Source organism: Melospiza georgiana, chromosome 2 (genome assembly GCF_028018845.1).
Source record: "Melospiza georgiana isolate bMelGeo1 chromosome 2, bMelGeo1.pri, whole genome shotgun sequence".
Taxonomy (NCBI): domain Eukaryota; kingdom Metazoa; phylum Chordata; class Aves; order Passeriformes; family Passerellidae; genus Melospiza; species Melospiza georgiana.
The window spans coordinates 103,826,811-103,839,584 of NC_080431.1; the positions used below are offsets into that span (position 1 = coordinate 103,826,811).

General features: G+C 47.4%; 1 protein-coding gene across 1 annotated transcript in view; it reads left to right on the top strand.

Annotated features, from left to right (window-relative positions):
- Positions 1-11,625: 11,625 nt before the first annotated feature.
- NHS (NHS actin remodeling regulator) overlaps positions 11,626-12,774 on the top strand; it is a 242,117-nt gene continuing 240,968 nt past the window's right edge. Inside the window, exon 1 of the mRNA XM_058018928.1 lies at positions 11,626-12,025. Within this exon, the coding sequence (XP_057874911.1) occupies positions 11,626-12,025 (400 nt within the window). The remainder of the gene's footprint in view (positions 12,026-12,774) is intronic.

Consider the following 12,774-nt stretch of genomic DNA (forward strand, 5'->3'; position numbering starts at 1 on the left):
CTCCTCACTCAAGGCCACCCATAGGTCATTGTTTCTTTGCCTTCTAGATGTGAAAAACAAGAGACTCCAGAAAACTTACTGGAAACCCTGATATCACTAATCTAATACAGAAGATGTTGAGATATATTGTGAGCATATCCCCCTCTAAAAGCGAGACATTGGGACCCAGATTCATTTGCCCTGACTATTGGTACTGAGTTTATCACTGAGATGTCCAGACTAGGAAGACAGTGCCTCTATAAACCAGGGCCAGACAAGGACAATTTTAGAGAATAGTTCTGGTCTTAGCAAGATGAACAACTCCTTGCACCATGACATCAAGTAAAGAGCATGTACAAGGGTTCTAGATACCTTTCTTATAATTACAGTTAAGAGATTCATGTTATGGTCAGAGTATCCCCCAAAATGTGCTTTTTCTGCAACCTCTCTTCCTACTCCTTACCCTACCTGCCCTCAATGGCCTCTTCCCACAGGGAAGAGTCTGTGTTGGGGTGGGAAAGAGATCCTGCAGTACGCCCAAAATTTACTGTCATCTGCTGGAAAATAAATCTGTGCAAAAGAAATGAAAACTTTAACAACTTTTACAGCTCTGATCAAATGCCCTGCACTCACAACGTGGCTTTTCTATTTCCAAAACCATCTATTTCACTTGCTAACTTCTAGGTTATTTTTCTTTGAGTAATAAATATTCTATAGCACCCAAGTTGTTTTAAACCTCTTTTCTAACAAAAAAAAATTAAATCTCCTGAGCCCTCTTGTTCTCTAAACAGTATTATATTGGATTAAACTTTTCAGCAGGCATTTTGATGCATCCATGCAAATGTCAATAAAACTAGAGAAATAAGGGCCAACAAGAGATGCTTTTGAAAATTGGAACACTTGTGCAATAGTTTAAACATGGATCTAGGTGGGTTTTGTGCCTGCATTTGGATTTTTGGGGGAAGGGTTGGACACATACATGTATAATGTTTGTGAGGCCTGTTTAATAATGATGTATTAATCCCATTTGATGTCATCAGTCATATTCTACTGCCTGTCCAAGCTCTCCCAGACTGCTCAGAGACCTCTAATTAAAAATATGTATTGGAAAAAATGTATTTGCTCTAGGTGCTAAAGCAAATCAGACAAGTCAAATATTCATTTTTGAACTAGCTAAACTTTTCAATGTGATATCCTGTGTCTGATTTGTGGTGCGTACACACATGGCTCAAATGATTGTAACTGTGTCAAGTTTTCTGATATTAGTTGTCAGCACTGTACACCTGATACTGTGTATGGGGACAAAACACATGTCAGAGAATGGACTTGTGAGTAATAGGAGTAGCTGTCTCTTACAGCAAATGCAAGTGCCTGTATAACATATCCAAAATCTCAAAACACTTCAAAATATTTTCATCAAGACATGTGCAAAGCACTCAGTAAAGTGGTGAGCTTTACTGTGTCCCTCTGACATTTTCATCTCCTAATATAGGCAGACAGAGGTCTTTACCATTAATGCTAAAATTAATGAGCTCCCATCACCTCTTTTCTACAAGTTGCAAACTTCACTTTTGTTGTAGTTTAAATTTCACCTGAAAGTCTTAATTGAATTTATAAGCAATGTTGTTCAGCCTATATCTGAAAATTAATACCTGCAAAAAACCTCTTTAGGTTTCTAGAAAATGGGAATAGGTTTGCAAATTTCACCACTACTCCATCATTGCTTATTCATTCTGGTGCTCCTTTCCAGGCTGCAACCTACTAAGGGCATCTTAAGCTCAGTTATTTGACTTCAAGTGATTTGTTGCCATGGAAACAGTAAGACATAGCTTTGGGCATCTTCTGGGCCAAATTTTAGGTGAAAGTCTCAGTGAGAGAATTGTCATTGTGAGACAGGCAAGTTTCAAATCAAAGCCAAAGGATCACAGCATAACAAAGGACTTCAGACGGATCTGGCTGGACTTGTCTCTTTTGATAAGCAGGGACTTCTAACTCATGGAGGAGTTGGGATTAGCCATGGATGGAGCAGACAAACACACACACAGGACCTTGTAAAGATGATCTTAAAAGAGACAATATGCCAAAGCATATCCATACTGATGTAAGCAGGAATGTGGAGTGGAATGGTGTTTGTTTGCATGTATATAGTGTTTCATTCGTGTACTTGTTATGTAGATATTATTTCCATTATTCATTGCACTGACTTTTCTGTTATTCCCTCCAATATTACTGATAAGAGCAATAATTAGTGTATTATTCTTCCTATTTAAGAAAACCAAAAAACATTATCTTAACAGACCTGCTTTCTCAATAAAGAGCTTAATGTAGTTGGAGCCTTCTGAAATGCTGCTACATTTCAGCACATGTATGAGGGAAGAAGGAGTGCACCCAAGATGACTTGAGCAGAGGGAACCATAAGTCCAGTTGAGAAGTTTCTTGTGCACTACCAAAACTCTTTTAATACTGTCTAGTTTCTGCACCTGCAGGAAATACTGTGTCATCTGCCAAAACCCAAATTTCAAGGATTAGCTAATAACATTTTCTTTGAAAAAGAGAGCTGATTCCTAACCAGTATTGTGAGCCTTTGAAGTCTCCGTAATCTATTTTCCCTGGTTGCTTTTAATGAGCCTTTGAATGTTACTCTGCAATTTCTTTTTTTTTTTTTTTTTTTTTTTAATTTGGTGGGGGAAGGGAATATGCACTCACTTTCCTCCAAAGAATTTAAAAAATTCATTACTGCAAATAACTTTTACAGTGCCAGAACTCTAAGTTATGCAGTATCCTTTGAGTGCATCTATGGTAAATAAATCACAGCTTTGCTGGAATCTCCATCCAAGAGGTTAATGAGATGTAGAAGAAAACCCCAATTAAATCATATCTAAGTTTGAGTCTCTTTTTTCTTCATGTAGGCCAGCTATCAGTGGAGTTTCTTCTGATTCTCTTTGGTATCTTTACTATTCTCTGCACTACTCTAAATGGCTGCATGTATGCCTGTGCTATGGTTTCAACTATGTTTACAGAATTAGCACAGCTAATACTAAACTAGACTAGTTAACTTTGGAATCTGTAACAGGTAAGCAATGCCAGCAGGGAATGCAGATGTGATTTTTATGTTTGACTTTTACAGAAGGTTTTACCAAATTGCAGTTGTTAGTAAACTAGCAAGTTCCCTGATCTCCAGGGCCATGCCTCAGTCCCTGCCCTGAGTACGCAGCCTGGCTCGTCTAGCATGAGTCCCCACTGGGGTTGGCATATTTTACATGGATAGCTCCTTTGACTTCAGGGAGTTTATACCTGAGTCTCTCCAACAGCCAGACACAACCTCCCCAAAGCTGGACAGCTGCTTCTCACTCTGGCTTGCAGCCCACGGCCAGGAATAGAGCTGCAGACACGTGCTGCAGTTGTGCTGGCAGAGCTGTGCACATCTCCTTCCCCTCCGAGACACATGCCAGCTGAGTGTACCAGGGTGCCAGGGGAAGAAGGCATTGGTAGGAGGACTCAGCCTCACAAATCAAGGCTGCATTCCTACACTGGGGCTGTGGGCTTGACTCCACTGTTGTGCTCTTGAGAGCCAACCTTCCCTCTGCAGGCTGCTGTGCCTGGCAGCCCAGCCTCCCCCCCACTCCTGTGTGACCACAACCACAAACTCTCTGTTGATGCCTCCAGAGAGGAGAGAACAGGCCCCAGCCTGCGCGACTTCTTCATTAGTGCTGCTTGAAGCCATAATTAGATAATATGAGAGGGTTTTCCTCTTGCCAGCAGACAGACTTAATGTACAAAATCCAAAGTAATAATTTTCAGCATATTGCAACTCAACTATAAACAGGATAGGGCTGGGGTTTTTTCTGTACACAAGGAAGAAAGCCCACTAGGCAGAAAACAGAAAGCGTAGATATAAAGGTGGGCAACTGTGTAATAGCTCTGTTTATCCTTAAAATAAATGCAGACTCTAATGACGTTCCATAATTTAATGTCTTTCTGTATCTCTTTTTAAAACCCCAAAGACATCTTTTCTCCACCATATTTTTCTGGTTTAAGAGCAGATGACTAATTATGCTTCTATAAACTTTGCCTTCCTTTGAAATAGTAATCACTGACTTCGTCAGACTTTTCCTATTATGGTGCATTTTCAGAGCACTTAGAGTATTACTTGTTGTAAAACAACACAGGAAGCTAATTTGACTGGCCATGATGAGACCACAAGTGGTCTCCAACTAAAAATGATTTATATCAGATGAAGATTCTTCTTAACAGCTGGGCTACTGGCTGTACTTTCAGCACCAGTTCTGCTACATGGAGGAACTACTCAGCCTGCTCAAGAGTATGAACCAACCTTCACTGGTTTATGGTAAGATTTAAAATATTAATGTTTAGGATGCCTTTCCCTTCTGCTAGCAGAGGACTGGAAGTACCGCCAAGCCACCAAGCATAAAACTACTCCTCTTGCCTCCGTCGTGGACAAAGAGATGGAAGAAGGAATTAGCCCACCTACAAAGTAATTATATATCTTTTGTTATTTTGATTTCTTTCAAAATCAAAGAGTTACCCCTGGCAGGGAAAATCTATTCATAATGGAAATCATACAGCTGGAAAGAGTACGTGCAGGGCAGCATGAGCTTTTGTATTTACTTACCCCAGTAGCATTCAATTCTAATTTCTCCTCTTTTTTGCTATTTGGACTCCTGGAACACGGGTTTTCCAATAAATTAAACTTCTGAAACACTGAGCTGGAATATGGTCTGTACACTGTAGGCTAGGGCTTACGATACCCTAATGCACTCTCCCTCCTGAGATTGGAAACTCACCAATTTGGTGAAACCAACCTGAGTCACTCTTGCCCTTCCTCTGCTGGAGTCCACCTCAGTGAGCCCCAGACAAGAGCCTGGCTAAGGCCTGGGGGGAATGGCTGGCATGGGGCACTGCTGGGAGCCCTGTGCTGCAGCCTGAGCCTCCCCTCAGCCCGGCAAGAGAGGGAGCTCAGCCTGCTTTGCCCAAGCTGCACCCGGGGCTGAGTGAGCTGAGCTCACCCCACAGCACAGGAAGGTGCAGGCCAGGCAAACGCCCACCCAAGCCAAGCTCCCTGCCCCTGGGAGAAGCAACAGAAAGTGCGGAGGCACCAACCCGATCCAGCCTTTCCCAGAGTATCTCCTCCTTCAGCTCTTCATCATGAGCATAAGGGGAAGTGACATTTTACTGCCCTTGACTTGGTGACATGAACTGCAAGCTAGATTGGCTCCAGAATAGAGAAACTTGAAATTTCTTTCACATTTAGACTGTATGACAGAGAGTTAGGACATGTTCAGCATGCAAACTGCACGTGCCAAATTATTTTGGAATGTGTAAAAACGTGTGTTGTTAATACTGGATAAAAGCTCATCTGAGGATGATGGGGTTTTCACATTCTGTTCCCAATAAATCTTCTTTTCTCAACACTAGTGTACTCCCACTGTTCTGATACAGGCAAAATGTCAGCTGAGGTCATATGAGTCCTGAATCAAGACAGCAGACTTGGCTTGATGTGCACAAACTGCCTGATGCCAGCAGGCAAAATTAAAGACAACAGTGAAAATACCCACAACATAGGTTAAACCCCCACTGCTATCAAATCAAGTGCAATTAAAGAAGTCAGAGCAAAGAAGAGGGTGGATAGAGCTCACACTGGAAGTAAAGTATCTTCTTCCCTTCTGTTTTCCTAGAAGGCATTATATTTCTTTGTAAATAATACAATTTATTATTGTCTGCTTCTCCTTTTACTGCGTTTTATTGAGATATAACCCCCTGTGTTAACTTTCTATCATTGTGAATGTTCCTACTTGGGACTGTAGAGATTGAATTAACCAGTTCCCTGCACAGGCTGGAGTCAGGTGTCTCAGCACTCCAGCTAAGGTTGCTGGTGATGCTGTCTCAATAGAGCTTTCCTATATAGAACAGAATCTGACTTCAGTTTGAGAGCTTTGTCTTCTGAAGAAGCCCCCACCTGCCCTTTCCCAGTGCAGAGTGGCACAGCCCACGTTCAGAATCTTGTTTCCCTGAATTCCGGCTTGAAGCTGAATGCTGCTCCAGCATTGCAGGTACTCTGCTGTGTTGTGTTCTGATATGGAGTCTAGGAAAGCTATCCCAGCTGTCCTCCACACAATTCCTTTCTTCTGAGATGACAAAATGAGCATCAGTATTCTCCAGGATAATGGTGGGGATACTTATACCTGTCATACTAGAGCTGCTGGAAATGTTTAATGTGTTTTAGGGGACCCTGAAATTTGCCAGCAATACCCAGCATCATTTTGATTTGGTCTTGGATTTATTGCACTTTCTTAACCACTATTGTTTTTAAAGGCTTAAACGGTTTTGATATTTTTCTTCCTTGACATGTTTTTGGGCTTGCAGTCAATGGAATATATGAATGTGAAACTAATATTCATATCAAAGGAAATTACAGCATTTGCTGCTCAGGGGGATGTTCCAATGAGGCTTTTTTTTTTTTTTTTTTTTTTTTTTTTGACTAGCAATACCAGGTAGTAATGATGGAAAACATTGAGTAGGTATGCACTTAGCATGAACTTGATAGAAAGATTAGGAAGTTCTCCTATTAAAACAGACATTTCTTGCTAATAAAATTCAATTAGCATGTCAGTCTTGACTTCAGGCACATTTTAAAGGAAGTGTCAATTTAATAATCACTCTTCAGTTTGAAATGTCATCCCTACTCTGATTACAAGTAAACTCTATAACAACCATAATTAGGAGACTTTGGAGAAAGGAAGTTAGTTTGAATGTACTGAATTCTGTTTTGCAGCAGCATGCAGAGTCCACTAATTCCTTTTGCCACAGTTACAAGGACTCCTGCAGGCCCTGTATTTTCCCCACTTAAACCAATGACTAAATCAGTGGGCTCATAGTTCAAGGGTGAAAAAGTTTATGGCAATACAAATAATAACAGCTACCAGAGAGAGCAGTAGTGGGCTGGATCAGTGTAAGCTGGTGACAGCACGTCAGTGCCTGGGGAGATGCAGTTGGACAGGAGAGAGATTAATGCAGAGAAACACTCCCCATTCTAATGCCTGTATGCAGCCTCAGCTGGAGGTGTGAGAAAGATTAGGAAACAGCTCTACTGAGGACAGTAGAATTCTTCTTCTCAAAGAAGGAAACAGGGTGCCCTGGCCCAGAGAACAAGAGAAAATTCAGACTGCACAGCTTTATTAGTGATGGCAAACTGGCAGCAACAATGATTTTGTGAGTATTGTGAGAGAAACAAGGATGAGCAAGGAATACTCCTACCTATAGAACACCAATATCTGGTCATATTCATATAGCAATTCCTAGAAGAGATTTGTGGTCTCTAGCATGCTGCACACTTAGGGAAACAGGAACCAAGAGTGAGAAGATATGTGTCTCAGTACATCAGTAGTGTGGCCTTCACTGAAGGATAAAGCCATCTCCTGGATGTCCTGGACATACCATCAAAATTGAATTAGCATGTCAGTCATTAGCATGTAAGTCTTTTGCCTAACTCAGAGTTAGGGATCATCTTCAGCATTTCCCAGTAAAATCTTAATGTCCCACATTTTGGAAATGGTTTTAACTTTTACCTTCTGAAACAAAAGGGCAGGTCTGAGAGTCTTAAATGAGTTCAAACTCAGGTTCAAACTCACAGGGAACTGCCCTGATTGCTGCTTTCCTGCCTTATGGACTTTTACATTTTGTGTGGCCTTATTGTGATCAAGGAATGTCAGTGTTGGGTCTAAGTGCAGAATGGCAGCTGAATATTGAAGGGATTTCCCAAAAAAGGATAATTTTGCTAGCCTAAGTGGGTACAGGTTTGAGACTGCTTTGTCTGTCACATCTTTGCTGAGAATAAATAAGTGATATTTTTAGGGTGGGCTAGCATAAGCGATGACAGATTCCACGTTATGGCCAAAAGGCCACAACTTCATTAATATGATGCCTAAAGGCACCTTCCTGACAGCTGTGGAAAGAGGAGGAAATGACAGTAGCCTCCAGCACTCATCAGCCTCTCCTCCCTTTCTGGCACTGCAGCAGGCCAGGCAGCCCTGCCAAACCGGGTGAGATTGCCCAATCCCACCTCCCTGCTTCCTGTAGCAGGAAACCAGATCCCTCCTTATCTGCCAATGGCTCTGCCCTCCGTCTCCAAGGGCAGGAATATTCCCTAGCTGGTGTTGCTGGAAGTCACACCTCAGCCAGGCTACCAGCAGCCAGTGTGAGCCAGGGAAGGAGCAGAGTGGTGGGAAGGGGTGGGAAGGCTGGGGAGCTGCACAACAGCTCCTGTGGGCCATGACCAGGTGCCTGCTACCACCAGCAGCACCAGTGGGGGATCAAGCAGGACCTTTCTTGTACTCTGTTAGGCCACTCTTGCACTCCCACATTGTGTGTGTTGGAAAGCAAAGCACTGCCTTTCACTGACACAGGTGAAAGCCAATGCCATCCACAGCAGCATCCCAACCTGAATGTATAGCAGCTAACACAGGGAGTACAGCTCATGCACATGCAAGAAAGCAGTGCAGTTCAACATGACTTTTTTCCTGCCATAAATAAATAAACAAGGAATCGTTTCACCTATTTATCTCTGTTCATGACTCATATTCTTTCTGACGTGGCTCAGTCTCTGAGGTCAGCAAATGGTTCTTGAAATCGAGCGATATGGCTGGTTGGTCCAGGCTGATTTGTCCACAAATTAAATACTCTGAGTCTTGGGGCTTACCTCCAGCCAAGAGAAACCTCTAGTCAGTGCAGAGGGATTGGCATCTCTGTGGGGCACTTCAGAACTGAGACAACATTCAAAATCCCCCATGGAAGATTTTTTTCCCTCTCCTTTTGCTATACAGACTCCAAAGACCCATTGGGTGAGTCTGAGGTTAACCTTTGGGACTGCTCCCCTCTTACTACATCTGCTGTTGAACAGACATACCAAGAGCAATCCTGGGGGCAGCTGAGAAGCTGCTGAATTTGGATGTGCACCACAAAATATTACTGATAAAAAAACACATAGTAACTGTATGACTGGGGCAACCTGACTCCCCAGCACCTGCAAAGACAGGAACTGTGTTCTGACCAGAGGAAAGTGACATGGTATCTCCACCTGCCTGGTATAATGTGCCAGTGCCCCTTACCCAAGCTGTATATGGGTCTGTTCTGCTTGCAATGAAAAACTAAGAAAAACAACAGAAAAAACCCCTAAGAAATGCAACATCTAGACTTGTACAAGAAAGGACAGTAATGCTGTAAACTTTCAAAATGAAAATATGCTCCCTGTGATGAAGATGCACAGACTTGGCAGAACCTTCCTCCTTCAAACAGGTTCATTCCTGTGTGGTTTGGTGCTGTGTGTTGTGTATTCAAGTCACACAATTGCCACAGGACTCATAGGGTCCCTAAGGTAAGCTGTACCTTTCCAAGCTTGGGAAAAAAAAAGGACCTTGGAGTCTATGTAATGTGAAGTGGTAATAACAGACTGGGGAAAGTAAATGAAGAGGAAGCACCAGCTTCTGGTGGCTTTTCTGAGGTTGAGTAGGGATATACTGCCAGAAGCAAGGTGCTGTTTTCTAGGGAAGGAAGAGAGCCACACAGCTCTTGTCCTGTCTGAGCTGACCAGAGCAATTGGGAGGCTGTGGTAAGATGCAATCTGAAATCCTAATCCTTGCAGCTTTTACCTGTCACCTATGGCTCAGTTCACTGGCTTACCATGTTCCTGAGAGAGAGGCCAAATGAGTGCCTGAGCTGATTTCCTCAGAGGTATCTCCTGCTCCTGCCTGGTAATGCTATACTCCCGTTTCTTGGTCCTTTTCTTGTGATCCCATATCAGTTTGGGTGGCTGCTGCTCTTTCTGAAACATTAAAATTTAACAGTTCCCCCCTGCTTTATGAATCCCAAGTGAAATATTAAAATACCTTTCAGTGGCTTATAAATAACATATCATGACTCCCCCAGCTAGGAAGAGGAGTACAGTCCATGCTTCATTACAAGAGCTAAAAGCCTTCCAGCTGCAGAGGAAACTCAGCAATGTGGGGTACAAATACCCCAGTGATTTTAGTAGTGGCTCATCTTGGGTCCAATAAATAGTTTTAGTACTGTTTGAGCACTTCCCTTGGACCCCTGACAGCTCCCACATCCCTGCTTGCTCCCACTGGGTCACACCTGAATTTCAAGCCCCCAGGGAGTGTGGGGAAGTGGTGCTGAGATTGGGACCGGCTCTGTGCCTTCCTCCGTGCCCAAGCATAGGGCAGGGACCCATTTCAAGCCAAGTCAGAAACCAGAGCTAAAGACCTGAGCTGACTTTTTGTCATGGTGTGTTCCTCGTTCCAGGGGCAAAGTGGGAAGGCACACGAACGATTCATGCTAAAAGCCAGCAGCAGGGCCAGCAAAGTTCATCAGCTCAGGCTCTGATTTCTGTGAAAGCAGCTGTGTCCCCCCTCTGGACCTAAGCTTGTCCCAGGAGCAGGTTGTTGCATCTGCAGAACGTGGGGTATAGGCATCACCAGGCTGGCAGTGGTGCTCTCTGCAGCTCAGGCTATTTGACCAGAGGTAATTAAAAGCTGCCTCTATGTGGTCATGTAATGACAGCCTGTACCACAACACTCAAGTGCAAGGATGACAAGTTAAGGTCAAGTGGGCAAACAAGCTGCTGTTTCCAAACTGTGGAGTGCCTGCATCTGCATCTGCCTGGATCTCCTTTTACAGTACCTCTTTCAGTGGTATTACTGAATCCAATTACTACCAATCCTTTAGAGTTTGCGTTCAGATTTCATGCCTGCTAGTTAGGCACGTTCACCTTTCAGAAGTGTGTGAAGGCGAGCTGAGCTGTGTTGCGTCAGAAGCAGCGCTCCTTGTCTGACGGGAAGCCAGCTTTCCCCGACACCTCCTAAGAAGCCGGTGCCCAAGTGCGTGCACCTGACTCCAGGGAGCGCAGCAACCCCCACGGTGCCCCAGGAGGTGACACCCGTGGGCGGGCACCACCCTCCCGCAGTTGGGGCCTTGCCGAGCCGGGTTCCGTTCTGCCCCTCGGAGCAGCTTCTCTCTCTTCTGCGCCCCCGGGCAGTGCTCCTGCCGGAGGGCAGCGGGCTGGCCGGGCTGAGGAGGCAGAGCCCGCCCGGAGCCGCGCTCCCGGTCCCGGCCCGGCCCGGCAGGGGCCGCCGGTGCCTCCCGCCCGCTCCCGGCGCCGCCCCGCAGCGCCCCCCCGCGGCGGCGGCAGCTGCTCGGCACCGCCCCGGCCCCCCCGCCCCGCCGCGCTCCGGGCGGGAGGCTCGGCGGCTCGCTCCTCCTCGCGGCCGCGGGATTCCTGTCTCCGCGTTTTCGGGCCGCCCCTTCACACCCGCCGCCGGAGCGGGACGGCGTGAGAGGGAGCGAGCGAGCAGCGAGCGAGGCGGCGCGGATGTGCCCCGGCTCCCGCGGCGGCAGCGGCAGCGGCGGCGGATGCTCGGCGGCGCGGCGGCCGCCCCGCAGCGCAGGAGCCCCGCGCAGGGAGCGAGCGAGGCGATGAGCCGCCCGCCGGCGGCCGCCCGCGAGTGACGGCGGCGGGCAAGGAGCGGCGGCGGACAGGAGGAGAAGGACGAGGAGGAGGAGGAGGAGGAGGAGGGCAGCGATCCCCGCCAGTGCCCGCGGGAGCCCGGGAGAGCTCCGGCCGAGGGCTCGGCCATGCCGTTCGCCAAGCGGACCGTGGAGCCGCAGCGGCTGTGCCGGCGGCAGCCCGCCGCCTCCGTGCTGGAGGAGAGCTGGGGCGCGGAGCCGCCGCCGCCGCCGCGGGACCCGCCGCCCGAGGAGCCGGGAACGGCGGGCGAGGGCGCCGAGGCGGCTGGCGGCGGGGAGAGGGAGGCGGCAGCGGTGCTGATGGTGCTGGACCTCTGCTCGGTCAGCAACGTAGCCCTGTCGCGGATCCTCCGACAGCTCTCCGACGTGGCCCGGCACGCCTGCACCCTTTTCCAGGAGGTCGAGGCTGACATCCAGGGTACCCACCGCCGCGTACGGGCGCTGCACGGCCGCATCGCCGGCCTCCAGGGAGCCGTGCGCGGCCTCGACCCCAAGCAGGAGGCAGTGCGTAAGTAGCGCGGAATGCGGGATGGATGGATGGGGAGCACCGCGGGATGGATGGAGCGCACCGCAGCGCGGGGCTCCGGCGGGGAGAGCCTCCCCTGGCCACCTGCCGTGCGAAGTTTGGGGCAGAGCCGGTGGGAAAGGAGCCCCGGCGGGGCAGCAGAGCGGGAAGGGAACGGGCGGGCGCGGGTCGGGTCGGGTCTGCGGGCGCCGCTGGGCGCCGCGGCGATGCCGGCGGGAGGGATGATGTCAGTGGTTTGTGCCTTACGTAAGGAGCTGGCTGGCGGGGCTCTCGGGACGCATCTTCTGCAGCCAAGGGTTTGGCCAGGGAGGGGGACGAGGTCTGTCAGCTGGGCGCCGGGAATGATGGAGATGATCCGCCGCACTCGGGCATATTTGGGTTTTCTCCCTTTGCCGGCCTGTCTCCCTTCCCCGGCAGATATCTTCCCCTTACAAGTGTCTCTGAATTCCCGATCGAACGCTCTTAAGTAGAAATAATAAAATTGCTTCGTCGTTGCCTAACTGTCGGGGCCATAAAATGAGGGAAGTTTGGCTAATGACTTCTTTCTGTTTAAAGAGTGGCCCTGAAGAGCGAAGAGGGGAGGGTTGGAGGAGGGGGAGGAGGATAAAGATCAAGGCAATATACAACTTGTGTTATGAGCAGTGCTTGAATCCTGTTTCTTCTCCACCCAAACTATAAAAGCAGTGAAAAGCTCTGTAGTCGTAACAGCTGCTGATTTCTGCTGAATATGG